We start from the raw sequence: 22,015 nt of genomic DNA on the forward strand, positions 1-22,015 counted from the left end.
ATTGTTGTTGACCTGTATTTTAAATAAAAACAAAGGTCTAAATAATTTCTTGTCTGCCTCTGCAGTATAAGTAACGTTCATGTAAGTAACCATCAAAATAACACTGCGTCAATATGATTCAGTGCCCTATGCACCATTCGGTGCGGATAGAGGTAAGAAGAAAAAAGAAATATATTACACACATGCAACAGAGGATTTTAATTAGATTACTTAGAAATATTAGAAATTAAAAAAGCAATTGATAATAATTAACAACTAATAAATACACAATTAAACGGTTTTTCTAAAAGTCCGTTATTAAAACATCCCTGTTCCCTTTTGACTGTTACTGCTAATCAACACAAAAAATAAAGCCATTTGAGATCTACCCAAGCTGTTTTGCCTAGCGGCCAAAATATTTTAAAATTTGTTATGTATGTAGATAGTGTTTTAGTATAAATCATGCTTGATAAAGAAGCGGTTTGCTTCGAAACCGGTAGACATTATAATTAAGTTATAATAAAATATTTATAGTGATTTTAAAACAAAGTTATATTTTAATTATTGATTTATATGTTAAATATAAAAATTAAACACTAATTTTTTGAGTCTACTAAATTGTAATATTTTATAGTTAAAAAAACACATATAATTTAATTCTGTGACAATTATGGCATTTGTTTGAAAATGCTATAACAAGGCGAAACAATTGTAACAAAATTAATTTTTTAGTGTTTTTTAACAATAAAATACAACTTAGTAACTAACTAACTAACCATCACGCCGTTTCCCCGCAGGGGTAGGCAGAGAGAATCGAACGCCACACCACTCTGTCTTTGCAAACATTCTTTGCCTCTTCTACATTCATGCATCTCCTAATACATACCCGACGATTATTACGACTCCTGAGCCGGCCGCTTTCAAGTATTTGACATACCTGATTGTGCCTAGTTTTCCTCGGTCGTCCTCTGTACAACTTAGTAAACTTAAAAAATCAGTGTTTGATTGTAACTTTAATTAAAAGTTATGATAAAATATTTATTGTGATTTTAAAACAATGTTATATTTTAATTCTAAAATGGAAAATCACGTTTTTGCTTCAAATATAACAAATAAATTATACTTAGATATTTTATTTAAACCCGTGTTGGAAACAGGAAGGATAATCTAGTGTGGGCTAATCGGGAACTTCTCAGTATTTGCTTATTGCTGGGAGGAAACCAAGTTCCACTCCTCAGAAGAAGGCGGACTGTTGACTGTCATCAACATACCTTATGTTTCACTAGAAGTGGGTTCAGCATTTTGTGTCCTAGCATAGTTCATAGTACCAATGTCCTTCACCTTTTAATCATGTATGATACTCTGAACTCTTAAGTCATCCTCTAGATATCTTTCGAAGAAATTCCATTTAAAAATTATCATCTATTTAAAAAGTATTCAATCAAGCATGCAAAATTTTTGTGGGTCAAAATAAATATTTTTACTAAAAAAAAATTTAACTCTTGAATATACCACTTGTTCCTTAATTTATCATCCTATACATACCCTTAAATATATTTTTTGTTCGTTAGTTTTAATTTTTACCAGAAGATGAAAACATCTGTAAGCTCTTGAAACTAGTCTTATAAATAAATAAAACTCATTAAATTCTATATTAATAATTTTAAAAAAATAATCCACATGTCATTCCACAAAGTCGATGTCGAATCAATAAATAATATAATATTTTTATCTCATTGCGAATGCTTTCAAAGACCCTATCACTGTCAGCGGGGCATGTAAGTTAATGCAAAGTATTATTTCTCAGGTGAGCGGGATCCTTCAGAACACTGGACAGTCGCTGGTGTTCAGAGCCGACAAGGATTCCAAGCAACACGTGAACATCTCTGGAGGTCCCTTGGCCTACAGATACCAGTTCGAGGAGATATACATCCACTATGGGACGGAGAACCATCGAGGATCTGAACATCATATTCAAGGATACAGCTTTCCAGGAGAGGTAAGGTTCAAAATAAAAATAAATAATATTTTATAATATTTAAAAAAAAAACTAACTAACTAACCATCACGCCGCTTCCCCGCAGGGGTAGGCAGAGAGAATCGAACGCCACACCACTCTGTCTTTGCAAACATTCTTTGCCTCTTCTACATTCATGCATCTCCTCATACATACCCGACGATTATTACGACTCCTGACCAAGTGTTTAAAAAAAAAAACACTTGGATAAAACCACAATAAGTTTTATTTCATTACACGATTAGTTTCGAAAACTACACATGTTTACAGGTGAAAAGTAAGCATCTGTAGTTTTCGAAAGTAATCGAGAGTAATAAAATATATTTTATAAAGTGGTACTCACAAAGTGGTGTTTAATTTTGACAAACAATATGACATACGTTTTAATAGAATTAAATGTTTTTTTATTGATTTGGCGTTTAATTTGTAGAACTCCATTTTAATTTATGTATTAATTTTAAATCAAACACAGATTTTTTGAGTCTAGTAAGTTGTATTTTATTTAAAAAAAACACACATAAAAATTAATATTGTGCCAATTATATGAACCAATTTAGAAACCTTGTTCTTGAATCACTAGAACTTCAATGGAGACATCTATTGGTGAGATGTAAAGAAGCTTTTTACTAAGCAGAAACTCTTATATTAGTATGTGAGATCCGAATTCTGGATTATAATCACACACATGAGAAACGCCAGAAAATACCATTTTCATTTTTATTATTAAGCTTATAATTTGACCAGACAATTTATTTACAACATTTTGAGTGTGTCCAAATACTTGTTACTTGGTCGTCAGCTCCGTAAATTGTGCCAATTGTTTCGCCTAGTTACGTCCATTTACGTTACATGACCGTCAGTCCATTTGATCTTTAAACGTTACTCTTTAAATAAGCTAAGGCACCCATTAACCGTACTCTTATTTTTTTGTAACTGCAGACAGTTGGTATAGATCCATATTTAATTTTTGGGTAACATATCCAAAATTAAACACGGTTATTGGATTGAATCTCACTTTTATTAACATAAAAGTAAATGATAATTTATGACGCGTTTCGTCTTATTAAGATATTATCAAACACGTACACTGTACACATCCAATGAACTATTTAGAAGCTACATGGTCCTAGACATGCGTCAACTGTTCATCAAAGAAGCATTGATTTACTTCTGGAATAAAATGGATTAGGTAAGAACTTAACAAAATATCCTAACCCGGGCAGCATTAAATATAAACTATGTTGGCCCATCCGTTAAAACAAGTTTTGCTCAAAAAAACTTTTCATTACTTTCGCCAAAGATATTTAATTTGCTGTCTATAATTTGATAAAAATTCCAGTAGTGATCATGTCTTCAAGAGCAGTGTCCGTCGATGGTCGCTTCTCGTTGGAAGTGACAAGGTAGAAAGTGAATTAATTAAGTCCAGGTGTAATTATTTTATTATAAAACCTTTATTTTATTTATTGTTTCGGCATTAACTTTGTGGTAAGACATGTTACAATGATTAAAGAAAACACTTCGTTTTTTACCACTTGAGTTTTATTATAGACTACATGTTTCGGAAGTTAAACTTCCATCATTCAGGTCTGTATAGTAACTACATTATTGTTATTATACAGACCTGAATGATGGAAGTTTAACTTCTGAAACATGTAGTCTATAATAAAACTCAAGTGGTAAAAAACGAAGTGTTTTCTTGAATCATTATAAAACCTTTATACTGTAAATAGTTATTGTATCTTTTGAATGTAATGTAAACAATCTAATATTTTAAAAGAAAAACAAATAATAATTGTATTAACATGTAAGTATTCGGCTCAACACAGGCCATGCCTAAAAGAGACATAATACATATAGTTAAAAAAAAATGTATGTATCTATGAAATAAATAAATAAAATAAAATACACTGCATTTACATAGGCATGTAACTTCTTCTTCTTCTTCTTTTTTGGCTTTCCACCCTACGCGAGACTAGATATAAGTCCTCGCTGATAAACTAAGAGAGTGTTACCACTTTGATTTTGAATCGTGGAAAGTGGAATATCCGAAGTAAATGAAGGGGAAAATCTTTATGTGTTTTTTCGAGTAGATGTTAGATAAAGAGCCGGAATGGAGGGTGGAATCCGAATGCTTGAAAGGTCAAAAGCGTATCGATTATTTCGGAAACATCCCCGTGCCTAATGAAATAAATTTATGCTATCAGCGATCATGGCGCACTACGGCGCGGGAGGGAGACAGCTGAATCACAAAGCTCACACAGGGCCGGCAACATAATTTATTTATGATTTAAATATAACTTTGTTTCCTAACTTACTAACTAACTAACCATCACGCCGCTTTCCCGCAGGGGTAGGCAGAGAGAATAGAGCGCCACACCACTCTGTCCTTGCAAACATTCTTCGCCTCTTCCACGTTCATGCATCTCCTCATACATACCCGCCGATTGTTACGACTCCTAACCTGACCACTTTCAAGTATTTGGCATACCTGATCGTGCCATGTTTTTCTCGGTCTTCCTCTGCTTCTTTTCCCAATCACTATAAATATTTTACTATAACTCAATTAGAATTTATTTATGGATTTGGCGTTTAATTTGTAGAACTTCTTTTTACTTCAATCAAATCAATAAAAAAAATTAGCGTTTAATACATAAATTAATTATAATGCCTACCGGTTTCGAAGCTACCCGCTTCTTTATCGAGACTGATTAATACAAGCGATTAGCTTCGAAACCGGTAGTTTCACCGATAGTCACGCTACTCTATAATATTCTTAATACACCCAATGCACCTAAATATCTCGCAGAATTTTTTTTATACATCTCAGGTCTAGTCTAGTGCCTTTGAAGAATGAACACTTTCCATTCCTCGCCATAACACATCATTCTTTAGTAATTTTTTCTGTCCAAGCGGCCAGGCAATGGAATGAATTACCTTTCCTAGTAAAAAACGCACCATCCCTTTTATGACTTTAAAGAAACATCTGAGATATTACTCTCTATCATTAGATTCCAACTGTCCATCAAACCTCTTCCCTTAGTTTTTTCCTCTACCTCCTTCCCTAAACTCTATTTTTCCTTTGCCTTCCTCTTTATGATCAACTTGTAATTTATGTTTTTTTTTTAAATGTTCAAGTACTATCTACCCTCTGATTGCAAACAGCTTTATATATGTAGTATCAAACGTTTCGATCAGTATCACTAGTCTGTTTTTGGTTGGTTGAAAGATATTGCTTTTCTTATTTCTTTTCTGTACATAAAGTTTAACTAAATAAATAATCCAGTATCGAAAAAATAAATTATATTTAAAATTTAAGCGACCGTCCGGTCCTGGTACCGCGGCTCACAGGTTTCACACACAATTACATTAAGGGAAACAAAACAGAGTATATTTAGATTTTAAATTAGCGATTCTCGCCATAAAACTCCCGTGGGTTTGGTTATCTACTCTAAATTTTAATTCCTTCACGTTTCTGAAAATTGTAATTTGACTGAAAACTTTCACAAATTATTTTTCATGATATCCTATCATTTAAAATGTGTTTATGTTCAAAATAACTGAACAAAGAATAATTGGTAATGTAGGTCTCAAATTGAGACGAAGCTTCATCGAAGTCTGAGCATCCCAGAGCTTACGGCCTGGCATTTGGCTGGCTTAAGTGATCACTTTATACACTTTAAATACAAGTTGACCATTCCGCCCATTCCTTAGTTTTGAATGACGGTGGTGCGTTCAATTGAGTATTTGTGAAGTATGATGAATAGTTTTGATCAATTTAATATGAGATGGTGAGATAGATGGCTCTAGTGTATTTACATGTACAGCGTCATGAGATTAATGATACAGTATATGTATGAGTTCCAAAATTATAAGTAGAATGGTGAATGTTATACGTGCATAATGTGATCACTTCTCCATCTTATAACAATTTTTAAGCCTTGACAATACTTACACTTTAATATCTCATATATTTCTTCGCAAAATATTATTTTTTATTATTTTTTTTTACTTGATAAATACCACTATTACTTAAAAACTATTTTAACACGTTTTTTTATGTATTCCGCATCATTTTCAAACATTGTATTGTATGGAATAAATCTAAATACGTATCACATTAGATTCTAATAAATAGTGGTATTTACCATATAATACTTTAGTTAAAAATGAATGAATATAACCAGAAAGTGACTGTCGAATCAATAATTTTTTAAAGGAAAATTTGATAAATAATATATATATTCTTCAAACCCTTATCCGCACCTCAATGGTGCATAGGGCACTGCATCATATAAACGCAGTGTTATCTTGATCGTCAACACATGAAGGAAAGGTGATCAGCCATTCGCTTCAGGTACCAGTCCAGGGTAATTTTGAATAAATATTACAGTGAAAATATCAATTAAATTTATTTAACCCCCCCTGGGAACCTCGAACCCGGGACCTCCAGAACGGTAGCCGAGTATGCTGACCATTACACTACAGAGGTCATCAAAATATATGTTTATCTTACATAATTCTCGTTTGTTAAATTTTCGTACCTTACAACAGAGTGACTGCAGAATCAATACGAGTTAAAAGATATTTGTATATCTAACATAATTCTCATTTTCTATTGTACCTAAAACAAACATGGATATAACTCGTAGAGAAATCAGTTTATTTTACCATTATTATATAAAGTGCTTATAAACATTTAATAAAACACGAAACTAGTTGCACTTGAAGTTGTTCACACATCACACATATATCTTTCGCCCTATAAAATATGAAATACGATTCCTCTGGCGCAATAAAGACGATATTTGTATGCCGAACCCTGTCATAGTGCAGGATAAATGTCCATGGCGTAAATCAAACTTGCCTAGCAAACAAAAAGAAAGAACATTGATAAAGTTCGCGATTTGCACCCTTGTGGAATCGCAAGTGGCATTTTCGGCGACTGGACCATTTTCAGATAGCTTTTTGAACTTGGTAAATACCACTGTTTCTTAAAATCCATTATGACACGTGTTTCGATGCATTTCGCATCGAGAAAATGGTGCGGAAATGAAATGTTGATCATGATACATGAAAACACAAATATATAAGGCTAAGAAAAATACTGGATTACATTATAAATTGAGTAAAATAAATAAATGAAGAAGAGTAGGAGGATCTGGGCATTTACGGGGTTTACGACAACCATAGGCTAATTTAAGTGATCACTTTACACACGTGTAACATTCACATATATTCCATATTCTTCTTCATCTTTATTGAGATGTCAAAAAATAATATGAAAAATTACTCCTATAACTGGAGATAATCCAGTTTAGTGAACAAGTATTTGGACACACTCAAAATGCTGTAAATAAATAAATATTGAGTGAATGTAAATCTTACTTCAAGCACAAGAGCTAAGTCATTTTTTTGGAGAGAAATACTGTAACAAGTATATTTTTTTATAAGTAGATATGTGAAGCTTTTGAATTGCAATATTTTTTGTAACGTTAATGCAAATAAATAATCAAAAATTAAAATCTATCAAATAATTCATTCGTTGCTTCGGCAGTCACTTTGTAGTAGTATCTATCCATTTTTAATTACATATTTACTTGGTAGATACCACTATTCCTTGAAATCTATTGTGTCACGTGTTTCGATGCGTTCACCATCAGTAGATTTTAAGAAAAAAGTGGTATTAACCAAGAAAATTTTAAATCTTAAATAAACAAGTAGTCGTTTGAAACTGCAGTTTTCCCGGCGGTGCATTTCGAGTCCGATAAATTGACACCGCTTAGCGTAGTAAGATTCTTGGCACATCTTCGTCTTGGCGCAGTATTTCCGGTTCGGAATTCGAATCCTATACATGAGTCGTGCGGCGACCGGAACTGGGAAGTAGGTTGTTCACAAAGTTAAATGGTTGGAATTTGAACAAGACGGTTGACCCATTAAATGCAAATATTCGAAAAGTTTAAAATTGAATTACGGAGCCGCCGATATTTCAAAAGTCAATTCAAACAAACAAAATAATTCATACATGTTACATCTTTGATGCATTTTGCTTATTTTTTACATATACTTTAGCTTCAATTTAGTATTCTAGCTACTCATTATCTTATTATCAGCTTCATTTTATTTTATGTAGGAAATGAAAAAGGTTTGGAACGATATACCTACATACATATATGTGTAAACTCACCAATGAACAAGTACCTAAGTATCCTTTTTTAACATCTTAACATAGATGAAGATAATGGAAGTCTGGATATTTACAGGGCTTATGACCTGTCATATGCTGGTTAAGTGACCACTTAAATCACGTGCAACATTCGCCATTCTACCCATGATTGACAACCACGCTACTTTAAAAATCTAAATATATGATAAAACTCGTAACTCAATATGCCCGAGTCACAATAGCCATCGATGGTGGGATGAAGAAAGCAAAGGTTCTTTCCATTTGTATGTGACATGAGAAAATAATGTAAAACGTACCACCTGATTTGAGATAATCAAGATTTGTTAACAAGTTTTGTATTTTTATTTTGTTATAATATTTTTTAGTTAATAAAATATGTATTAGGGACTAAAAGTTACACCCACTTATTTAAATTATTTTCATTTTATTGTTATTATTATGTTAAAAAAATATTTGAGAAAAAAAAAACTAATTAGAATCTAACGTGTCCAAGAGTATGGTCGTATATGTATGACTTGAATACAACACATGATTTATGACGTGATTTATATCAAAACATGTTTAAAAAATGATTTACGTCAAAATTATTGATGTAACTGTACATGTTTACTGGTGTAAACGTTATTTTTATTGACAAAAATATGTTGCTTATAGCAACGACTATGATATAAAATTATAAAAAAGTAAAAAAAAAAATTCAAAAACTCAATCCTGGATAGGTTAATCTAAAAAAAACAGATTTTTGACATAAGATTGAGTGACACAATCAAAATCGTAAGTTAAATAGGAATCTAATTTTTTTAAAGCTTCTTTTGAAGGGGTTAACGACGCCGACGCTAACGCCTCCGTATAGATCCGATTCAAATGGCATCGCGACGCTCCTATTGAAGTGATAAATACTTAAATCATCCAGCGAACTGCCTTGGTTCCGCTTCCAAACTTTACATACCGACTCATATTAGGGGCATACACATCAACATTAAATTAATTAAAGAATATTCGGAACTGCAAATATATTTATATTTATATATATATATATATATATATATATATATATATATATATATATATATATATATATATATATATATATATATATATATATATATATTTAAATATATATGTATATATATATATATATATATATATATATATATATATATATATATATATATATATATATATATATATATATATATATATATACATATAATGATAACACTTGGCGAGATCAGATCAATCAGAACCACAAATCTGGTGGTGACAAAAGTCTGCGTAATCGGCGTGTAAGACTAGATGTATGGATGTGAAGGAGGCGAGGAGTGTATGTCACACAGAAGAATGTGGCGTTCCATTCTTTCTGCCTACCTCTGCGGGGAAACGGCGTGATGGTTGTAGTACTAGTATAAATTTAAATTATTCCACCCTTAATAAATTAAAAAAGTTTTATACATAAATAATACGTATCAAATATATATAAAGAGTTTAAATATCACTATTTAAGTTAGTGGTTTGGTTGTATTTACGTACCAAGTGAAATTTGATGTTAAATTAGATATATATTACCACAAAATAAAATTATTGATATTTCCTGTTGATAATGGGTTTCTCTGTAAAATGTTAATAATGGGCTTATAAATAGGCATATTCTTCATCTTTGTTGAAATGACAAAATTTAAATGTAACTCCTAAGCGGAGAAACCCCGATTTGTGGACAAGGATTTGGACACACGAATGTTGTAAAATACTGTCATTTTTATGCTAAATGCACTCCTACCCAATTTCATTCTCTTGCCGCCTCTGATTTTGAAACATCATCCAACTTGATACGTTGCATTAGGCTATTATCCCGTGTACGGAGAGAAATACACACACTGTAAGACAGTCTGCATCCACGTTCTACGTTCTACGTAACTACGTTCTACGTGTAAGTGTGTTCATGCAGTGTCTATTGTGAATTACATTATCACATATAGGAATTATTCCACACATCGGGGGATAACAACAGATCCACATGTTCGTTTTGATGAAGAAAAGTTTATTGACATGATGTATCAATATGAACTGTTTTTCTGTTTTAACGTAATAAGTAAATTTCGATGATATTATGTGGTATTAAATAACGGATATCAAACGATTTAATGGAGAAATAATGGATGTTCTTTAATGTTTTTCGCAGATACTTTGTGGCACATTTTATAAACTTTATAAAATTAAACAACTTTGTTTTAACCACTTTTTTATTATGAGTACACTTAAACCTACCGGTTTTGACAAACACCTTGTCATCATCAGGGTTTATTAAATTCTAAAACATTAAAACATTAAAATACTAATGATGAATTACATTCCCTTACCAAAAACTTCCACACACTCCGTAAAAAAGCCTAATAATAAAAAAGTGGTTAAAACTAAGTTGTTTAATTTTATAAATTGATTATATTCATTCTTCAGTCAACACACCAAACATATTTAAAAAAAAAAACATTTAAATAAACTAAAAGAATGGTAAATTAATAACACTTGTATAATACCACTTAATGAGTTTTATTACATTACACACTACTAGTTTAAAAACTAAAAGACTTTTTTTTCTATTTATTACCCTATCAACTTCTTTACACACATATACGGCTGTCCAAATTCAAAACACAGTAAGGGACATTTTTTTTAAGTACGTTTTTTTTTGCATTTTTGGACTAAGTAGATTTGACTTAGTCCAAAAATGCAAAAAAAAGTACTGCAAAAAAATGTCCCTTACTGTGTTTTAAGTTTGGACAGCCGTATACCTAAATATGTTTTGCTCGTTAGTTTTATTTTTCACCTGAAGATAAAAAAGTCTGTTAATTTTTAAAACTAGTAATGAATAATGAAGTAAATCTCATTTAGTGTTATTATACAAGTATGGCACATTTTATAAACTTTATAAAATAAAACTCAAACTTTGTTATTTAACACTAACTTGTGATAATTTTTTCAATTGGAATCGACAAGCACTACTACATCTTCGGTACAAATCCATCCCCAAAGATGACAAGGCACTTGTCAAAACCTTGACTAAAAAATAAAAGATATGAAGATATGAAGTATTAATATTTATGAGTTTTTAAAAATTCAGTTTTTTTTCTAAAATATAATAAAACATCTAATTTGTTTTGTAAGACGTCTAATCTGATTTATAAGGCGTCCAATTTGGTTCGTTAAACGTCCAATTTGAAATGAAAAATTTTTATACGAAAACCGAATTAACCGGCTTATTAATAAAAAGTAATTTCATTTGTTTTATTATTATTATTATATATTGTCTATCACTAGAAGGAAGGAAGGTAGAGCTGTTCGTCAATTACACTAATGCACTTCTGGTACCCCTGTACATCTTTGGCTTCCATCCGACTAAAAACTGAAGTCTGTCTAACTTGAAAACTTTCAAGTTTGAGCAAATCTGCGAAGCAGGGTGTAGCGAGTAGCTCCCAAGTTCCGGGTAGCGCAGTCAATTCAATCTCCCGTGCAATGTTTCAATCTTGTTCTCTCCGCTGCAGACGCCCAGGGCTGGAGGCGTCGCGACGCCCTAAAGCTCTCCGCACACTGCACTACGTGTCAACCTGACTTAGCCGAGCTTTGAATGAATTATAAACTATTTACTTTCATATTCTGGAAAGTGAACTTTTAAACCATGCTCAAATGAAAATTTACAGGTAGCGAGGGGTTGATATGTGGCCATAATTGAATTTTTACAATTTGACAATTTTTTTCTTCTTCTTTATTTACGGCTAGCCTATTTGTACATAAAAAAATGTAATGCATATAACAACTGTTGTAATAATTTTTGCAAAGGTGAAGAAGTCTGGATATTTGAAGGGTTAATGATCTGTCATAGGCTAGTTTTATGAAGATGCAGATTTAGTGTACTTTTATTTATTTAATTTAACTTCAGTACCGAAGAGAAATATCTATAAAGGCGGACTTATTGCTAAGAAGCAATATTTTTGAAGCAACCAAAAACAGACAAGTGATATTGGTTAAATTATTGACACCTTATGTAGCTGTTTGCAATCAGAGGGTAGATAGTGGTTGAACGTAAAGTTTAAATGACAAAAAATAATCACTTATTAAAATAAACTGATATTTTATATTATATATATATATATATATATATATATATATATATATATATATATATATATATATATATATATATATATATATATATATATATATATATATATATATATATATATATATATATATATATATATATATATATATATATATATATATATATATATATATATATATATATAAATATATATATATGTATATACGAACGTAAACATGCTTTTAAAAGCTACATATATTAAAAAATATGATCACCCAAATTAATTATCCCAACGCTATAATAGATTGGTAAAGTTTCACCTTGTAAGTAGAAGAATTTACCATAGTCGTGTAACTTAAGCTAAAACTTAGTTAATTACAAGTTTTCTTACTTTAAGGGGATGTTTTATTTAAGGGTGAAGATCTTCACCCTCGAGCTTTAGGGATAATTTCCACGGAGCGTAATACATTAATTTCAAAATGACGCCCCCAAAATTGACTGATGTTATGCCTTAATACCTACAGTAATTTGATGTTATAATACAATTTATGTGTTGGGTTGTGGTCCCGTGGTTAGTGTCGCGGTCTCTGAGACAAAGTTTCTTGGTTCGAACCCATTCTATCAGTATTTAACTAACTAATCATCACGCCGCTCTACCGCCGAGTTAGGCAGAAAGTATAAAACGCTACACTACACTGTTTTTTCAAGTATTCTTCGCCTCTAAACATTCGTGCCACTTCTCATACATATCAACCAATTACCATGTTTAAGTCCTTTCACAAATCAGAGTTTTTCCACAAAGAAGCTATTTATTAATTTTCGAAATCTTGTCAAATTTGAAGAAAAATATGGAGTATTTACAGGGTTAATTTCCTATAATATATATATATATATATATATATATATATATATATATATATATATATATATATATATATATATATATATATATATATATATATAATATATATATATATATATATATATATATATATATATATATATATATATATATATATAATATATATATATATATATATATATATATATATATATATATATATATATATATATATATATATATAATATATATATATATATATATATATATATATATATATATATATATATATATATATATATATATATATGTATATATATATATATATATATATATATATATATATATATATATATATATATATATATATATATATATATATATATATATATATATATATATATATATATATATATATATATATATATATATATATATATATATATATACTTTTTTTATATTATCCACTGACACTTCGTGATGGAATTGCATTTTTAATTTATTATTAGATTAAAACCAATATTTTTAGCTTTTCCACTTTTTTATTTGACCAGCGACCGGGTTTCGTCGTTACCAGTCTGATGATGTCGGTAACGACGAAACCCGGTCGCTGGTCAAATAAAAAAGTGGAAAAGCTAAAAATATTGGTTTTAATCTAATAATAAATTACATATATATACAATAAATATATATATATATATATATATATATATATATATATATATATATATATATATATATATATATATATATATATATATATATATATATATATATATATATATATATATATATATATATATATATATATATATATATATATATATATATATATATATATATATATATATATATATATAAATATACATATATTATGCAATTAAAATTATTTTTTGAAATTCTTAATCAATTTGCATTATTTTAACAATTTAAAAAAATGTATTCTATAGTTTACGCACTACGTACGTATGGGAATGCCTTTCTCATCCACAGTAAACTGAAATACAACAAAGATATAAAAGTAAGCTGCAGACACAGTTGCATATTTACAAAATACAGTATTGCATTTTACACTGCGAGTGTCTGAATGTATCTCGAGAGACATGAAGTGTACTCCGCAGATACATACAGATGAAAAAATTAACGTTTCATGCATTTTGAAATTTCAAATTTATTTTTGAATCTTAAATTTACACATTACGGTAATTCATAAATTTAAATTCATGTTTTACCGTAATTCAATACTGTTGTGAAAGCAATTGAATTTATTTAAAAAAAAATACTTATATAATTATGTATGGTATATGAAAATAAATACATAAAAACGAGAAATTTTGGAATTATACATCGTTTTAATTTTTACTATTTATATTTATAATGTTATATTTTAAATGCATTGAAATACGTGTCACAATAAAATTTAATAAGTGGATATATTAACCAAGTAAATATTTAAAAAAAACTGTTATTTGTACAAGTAAAATTTTTGGAAAGTTTTTTTTTTACTTTAAGTTTACTTCTTCGGTACCATCTACGGTTGATTTTAGTAAGTTTATAATTTTTGTTTTTTAGTAAAATCCTTCATGAAATTAATGTAAGATTGTTACTATTTTTTTATAAATACTAGGGGAGATGCCTGAAAATACCGTTAAATAATATTTAGTTATCTTTTATTTTGTCCGCCTCCGTAGTGGTCGGTACGCTCGGCTACCGTTCTGGAGGTCCTGGGTTCGATTCCCAGGAGGGTCATATAAATATAAGTGTTTTTTAATATTACCCTGGTCTGGTTCCTGAAACGGTGTAAACGATCAAGATAACACTGCGTTTATATGACGCAGTGCCCTATGCACCATTGAGGTGCATAGGGCATAGGGGGTTAATATTTATTATATAGTATTTATTTCCCACTTAGGAGTTATTCATATCAAGAGTTTTGTTGATATATCGATAAAAATTGGATAATAATTTAATTTTCTTCGTCTATGTTGAGATATCAACAACAACTAAAAACTCTAATTCGGAGGCCAACCCAGAATTTGAGAACAAAGTATGTTAAAATCATTTCATTTTATAATTTTCATAAAAAAATAAATCGTTTATCAGACTTGTATCTTCAATGATGATATCTTCAATCGAATTCTGAGTTTAGGATGAAAAAAATCCAAGAAATATTTGAGATCAAATCCATCTTTATCAGTAAAATCGCCAACGTAGCCAATTCCTTCAACGAGTCACAAATTTTCACCCCATCATTAACTCTCCGTGATCTTTTTGATAATGCGATATTAAACCCCCGGTCACCTGGCTAAACAAACTACCTCTATCTGGCGCGAAGCCACCCGTTCGAATCATCCCTCCACTCCAATAGTCATAAATAATTCAGTAGGCGTTCGAGACCTGTAAACGTAGAACGAGTAATTCCGTATAAAGTCACCCTCGCAGACTAGCGACCAAGAAAGAGAAGTGGCCATCTTGGGGGTGACAAATGGCTGGACCACAAATGAGTCTCGGACAGGAAGGACATTAATTGCACCAGTTATTGACTCTGTCAATAAATCATGCTTCATTTTGACATGTCCTGAAATCGACATTACAATAGAGACAAAACAAAGAATGCATCGAAATACTTGTCATAATAAATTTTAAGATAAAGTGGTATTTACTAAGTAAAATTTAAATTAAAAATGGATAAGTTACCACAAAGTGACTGCCAAAATAATCAACGAAACTAAATTAGGATGATGATTTTTTTTCGAAACACTAACTATGTGACAATGTAACTTTGTGATTTTCCATTTCATAATTAAAATGTAACTTTGTTTTAAAATCACTGTAAATATTTTATTTTAATTTAATTACAATGTCTACTGGTTTCAAAGCTAACCGTTTCTAAATCAAGATTATTACTAAAGAAACGGTTAGGTTAAAAGCCGGTAGACATTATAATTAAGTTATAATAAAATATTTATAGTGATTTTAAAACAAAGTTACATTTTAATTATAAAACAAAATCAAGAGTTTTCGCGTTCGTGGAAGCCTGGGTATAACAAGCATCAATAGTAAGGAAGAGGAAAGGCATTTGAGATAGCATTTTTTCCTCAATTCAGTCACAGTGAAATGCCTTTGAGATACGAAAATGGCGCTATATAAATTATCTAAAATTATTTATATTATTATTATGGGATGCAGAAAACATAATCGCAGTGTGAACCAGGCAATTGCCATGAATTTTTGTCGAAAGACATCTAGAGGAAGACCAAAGAATTCATGGATGAAACAGAAAGTTCAAATATGTACTTGTTGACAAATCTCGGTTTCCCCACTTGTGTGTATATTTTTAAACAAAGATCTAAATCTAAACAACGATGCTCCATCATCAATATGGAAGTCTGTATATTTACAGGGCTTATGACATCTCATAGGCTGGTCATGTGATAATTTTACACACGTGCAACATTCACCATTTTACCTAAGGTTGATTACCACAATTCTCAATTTTTTAGATCTCCTTTGTTACATATGTCATAAATCCCATGTCGTGAGAGTTCACTGGAACCATTTTTGGCTGGTTTGAGAAGACTCATATTAGGCAGAGAACTTTTTTTATTGTAGATATATGCAAGATCATTGCCAAATTATTTTACATACTGCTCCTCCTAAATCCTAAGTGGAGAAACCTAAATTTGTGAACAAGGATTGGGACATAACTAAAAATGTTCTAAATGAAAATTATGTGTTGAAATTGAATGTTTTTGGTACAAAATTATGTTTATTTTGACAAAATTTCAATACAACATTTTGAGTGTGTCCAAATACTTTTTAACAAAATCTGGATTATCTCCAATTACAGGAGTTATTTACAAATATGTATTTATTTATTTTATTGTGAAGTGATCACTTAAACCAGCCTATGATGGTCGTCAGCCCCGTAAATGCCCAGACTTCCATATTCTTCTTCATCTTTGATGAGATGTCAAAAAATAATATGAAAATTTAAATAAAATAAAAATATTTTAATACCGCGAAATATCCATAGTTTATCTTTCGTATTTTGCCAATACTGCATACAAACCTTAGCCTCACTTATAAATTATTCAGTAAAAACACATTTTGACGGAATTTTTACCGGCTGAGCTAGAATACCAAACGGAATAACTCAAGTTCAGAGGAGATGGAAATGTAAGCAATATATCTCTCTTCGTTGGTCCAGTACCGCTGGTTCATACAAACCTCGGTTTTATTGTGACACTTGGTTCTTTTGTTCTAGCCGTCTTGGAACAGGAGGGCAGAGAGGAGGAGAGGGTAGGGCGGTCAGGGTGGAATAAATAAACGAGATCCTAGTTAGATCTCCTCGAAGGGTGTCTAGGAGATATCTAGAGAAAGCGAGGGATTGATACGAGAAACGTTAGAGAAGTAAAGCTGTCAAAGATAAAGCTTTTATTAGCTCGGCCATGGGGCATCGACGTATCGACCAAAAATGATCGCTGAATTAGGACTGAAATTTTGACCTGAAAAGGTCGGACTTTAAAACTTATATTTTTTCAAATTTATATTTTGGAACTGATAAGAAAAACGCGGAAAAAAGTCTTTATTACATTTTAAAATCTTAACATAGATGAAATAGATTTATATTATCCATTGACACTTCGTGATGGAATTGCATTTTTAATATATTATTAGATTAAAACCAGTATTTTTAGCTTTTCCACTTTATTTTAATTTGACCAGCGACCGGGTTTCGTAGTTACCGACATCATCAGACTGGTGGGAGGCTATACAAATTGTTATGTTATATATAAAAAAGGCAGGAGTTGATAACCATGCTTTGATATAATTTTATTTAGAAATTAATTTAATTTGAGTGAAAAAGTAAAAAATATTTTTATAACGTTTTTTTTTGTATTGAGAGTATCTATTATAACTTGATATAAAATCGTGCTCTCAATACAAAAAAAATAAAAATAAAATATTTTTAATACTATACAATACTTAAATTCACTCAAATTAAATTAATTTCTCAATAAAATTAAATCAAATTATGGTTATCAACTCCTGCCTTGTTTTATATATATAACATAACAATTTGTATCGCCTTCCACCAATCTGATGATGTCGGTAACGACAAAACCCGGTCGCTGGTCAAATGAAAATAAAGTGGAAAAACTAAAAATATTGGCTTTAATCTAATAATATATTAGATGAAATAGAATATGGGAGTCTGTTTATTTACACAGCTTATGACTTGCAGATGTTGGTTAAGTGATCACTTCACACTCGTGTAACATTCGCCACTCTACCCATAATTGAAAACCACCCTACTCAATTTTTTGGAACTAATACATATATAATAAATCTCACTACGCTAGATTCTTTTTAAAATCTATTTGAGTTCACTGTAGATATCTGAAATTATCCGGAGCATTGGTCTGTATGTTCCCGATAGTTACCTAAGACAGCGTCGGCATAGATTGTTTCACATTCCTATACACAGGACCAACCTGCCGATGGTTATGCCTGTAGGAAGAGCTACCGCTATGTTGAACAATATCACATTGGATATTGATCTGTTCCATGTGTCCGAAGGAGTTTTCCGAAGCGGGATTCTTCTACACCTTTAAGTCTTCTTGCTTACTTTTAATATATACGCCTTGAATGTTGTTTGTTATGTATACTTATATAATTTTTTGTTGTTGAATAAATTGAAAAAATTTAAAAAATTGAAAAATTGAAAAAATCTATGGTTGATTTGAAAAATATTTTATTTTAGCAGAGATCCTAGCAGGGATTATTTTACATATTAAGAGATGCCTGAAAACATGATATTTTTTTATGTAGCTCATAATTTGACCGGATTATTTTATTCACTATTTAAAATAACTCCCAAGTGGAGAAGCCCAGATTTGTAAACAATGATTTGTGTACACCATAAAAAATTGTAAAGTTATTGATCTGAAATATTAATTTGAAAATGTCTGTCTGTTTTAATCAAAATTTAAAAGAACCGTAATATTTAACCGAAAATGAGAAATACATTTATGTTAAAAGCGTCTTTAATTATTCTAGAATTAATATTTTTATGCTTTATTGTATTAGTAAATATTTTCATTTTCACTCTATATCCCTGACATGACAGAACTTGTTGGCATTTTCACCTTTTGATGAGAAAATCTGTAGTTCTCAAAACTCAAGCTTTTTATTTTCATATTTTAATCATCATGTTATTCCACAGTATGAATACAAAATCAATAAATAATATAACTTTCCTCTTATCCTGTCTTATTAAAGCTACTTCCTCTCAAGAGACATTATAGATCCATTTAGCTTCTTATGCCTTATAAGGGTAGACAAAAACTACCCCCTTGTAATAAATCACAGGCCTTTATTTATTTACTTACGTTCATCTACCCTTTACTTCTAAGTTCTGCAGCCTTACAATTCTTTACAGTGTAAATAAAATCCTGTATCGATTTTGTTGGTACGAAAATGAGGAATTGGAAATATTTACATAATACTATTTTTTGTATCGTTTTCGGATGGCGATTTCAAATAAATGTTTGTAATTTTTGTATCGTTTGTTCAAATATACAGTTTCATTAAGATTTTATCTTGTATATTAAACATATATTTTACTTTTTTTGTATGCTGACGACGCTGTGTTTCTTGCCGATAGTAGAGAAGACCTGTGGGAGCTGGTGACAAAGGTGTATAATGTGTGCAAGGAAAGTGATTCGCTGGTGAATATTGACAAATCTATAGTCATGGTAACTTATTTGTCAATAATGGGTAGAATTGGTGAATGTTACACGTGTGTAAAGTGATCACTCAAACCAGCCTATGACGGTCGTAAGCCCCGTAAATGCCCAGACTTCCATATTCTTCTTCATCTTTGATGAAATGTCAAAAAATAATATGAAAATAACTCCTGTAATTGGAGATAATCCAGATTTTGTGAACAAGTATTTGGACACACTCAAAATGTTGTAAATAAATTATCTGGTCAAATTATAAGCTTAATAATAAAAATGAAAATGGTATTTTCTGGCGTTTCTCATGTGTGTGATTATAATCCGGGATTCGGATCTCACATACTAATATAAGAGTTTCTGCTTAATAAAAAAGCTTCTTTACATCTCACCAATAGATGTCTCTAGTGAAGTTCTAGTGATTCAAGAACAAAGTTTCTAAATTGGTTCATATATATAGAACTTCGAAGAATTTGAGTAGTGTGGTTGTCAATAATGGGTAGAATTGGTGAATGTTACACGTGTGTAAAGTGATCACTCAAACCAGCCTATGACGGTCGTAAGCCCCGTAAATGCCCAGACTTCCATATTCTTCTTCATCTTTGATGAAATGTCAAAAAATAATATAGTCATGGTATTTGAAAGAGATGAATGTAGATTTTTAGGTAAAATAGAAGTGAATTGGGAAATTTTGTAACAGGTTGACAGATAATTTTATATATTTGGGAAGTATTTTTTTTAAGGAATGGAAAGATTGGTAAAGTTGAAAATGAATTTCAGAATTCTTTCAAAACCCCTATTCATTGCTTAAAAAATTCATGAATTCTTTCAAAACCCCTATTCATTGCTTTAAAAATTTAATTCGATAATATTCAAGAGATTTTGGGTCATTGATGGGTATTCTTGATGTATGAATAATTTAGTATGGGCGGGTTGCAGTCGATATGTTAATACGATGTAATGTACTTTACATGTAGCTAGATAAAGCCCTTAGTGCCCACAGACACGCTAACTGTACTCCACGTCAATAAAGTACTTCGCGTACATAATATATTTCAATTTTTTTTTACCCAATGATAAAATCAGGTCTTTTGATTTGTGAAGCATAAAATTTTTATCACAATATTTATATTGTTTCCAAATACATGTTAAAAATCTAGATTTTCGCCATTTATGAGATATTTTTTAATGTATTTTTATTAATTTTTGTTTAGTCTTAAAATGAAAATATTTGTTCCTTGTAATTGACAATCGTTTTATTTTTATTATGCGAAAGTTATCAAAATATCATTGGATTAAATATACAGAAAATTAGGCTACGAGAGCTCAAATCACAAGTTAGATAGTCTTTCTATTTTTATGTGAATTTATATAACAAAAGTTATATTTTTTAATTTTGATACTTTGAACTATGTATTGGAGATTTCTTTGAATTAATATAAACATTCAGCTCAGAATCATAATTCATACACATACATATATATATTACATACATATATATATTAATATATTTATATATATATATAAATATTATATATATATATATATATATATATATATATATATATATATATATATATATATATATATATATATATATATATATATATATATATATGTAGCTATATTTATACACAATTTTAGAAATTTGAGTACTGTGGTTTTCAATCATGGGTAGAATGGTTAGTGGCAAATGTTACACGTGTATAATGTGATCACTAAAACCAGCCAGGTCGTTAGTCCTGCAAGTATCATGTTGTAACAAATATGCTGACAAAACCCAGATTAGTAAATAAAGATTTGGACGAAAATTCAATATTATGTGAAGATCATGATCGTTGAGACTACTGCACTAGTCGATTACCCTAAACGTATTCAAATGTGTAATGTAAGTAGTTCTCAAAATCAAAGTAGCTCTCAAAACTAGTCGTGGTCACATTAATAAACTCAAAAGTGGTATTAATCGAGTGCTTAAGACCACTCTATGAGTTTATTAATGTTCTTTTACAACATTCTGTGTGTCCAAATATAGGAGTTATTTTTCATATTATTTTTTACATCTAAACAAAGATACATAAAGATTCTTTAATAAATTCAAAAAGTAAATATTAATCTTTTCGATCGGTCCTGATATATTATCCTTACTAAGCGGCAG

At 30.0% G+C, this 22,015-nt stretch overlaps 1 protein-coding gene across 1 annotated transcript in view; it reads left to right on the forward strand.

Moving 5' to 3' along the window:
• Nucleotides 1-22,015, forward strand: part of LOC148298973 (carbonic anhydrase-related protein 10-like) — an 84,864-nt gene that overhangs the window by 44,979 nt on the left and 17,870 nt on the right. The window contains exon 5 of the mRNA XM_088276482.1: nucleotides 1,787-1,978. Within this exon, the coding sequence (XP_088132608.1) occupies nucleotides 1,787-1,978 (192 nt within the window). The remainder of the gene's footprint in view (nucleotides 1-1,786; nucleotides 1,979-22,015) is intronic.

Source organism: Brachycentrus maculatus, unplaced genomic scaffold (genome assembly GCF_059751285.1).
Source record: "Brachycentrus maculatus isolate JH-2025_06_01 unplaced genomic scaffold, ASM5975128v1 h1tg001466l, whole genome shotgun sequence".
Classification (NCBI taxonomy): Eukaryota; Metazoa; Arthropoda; class Insecta; order Trichoptera; family Brachycentridae; genus Brachycentrus; species Brachycentrus maculatus.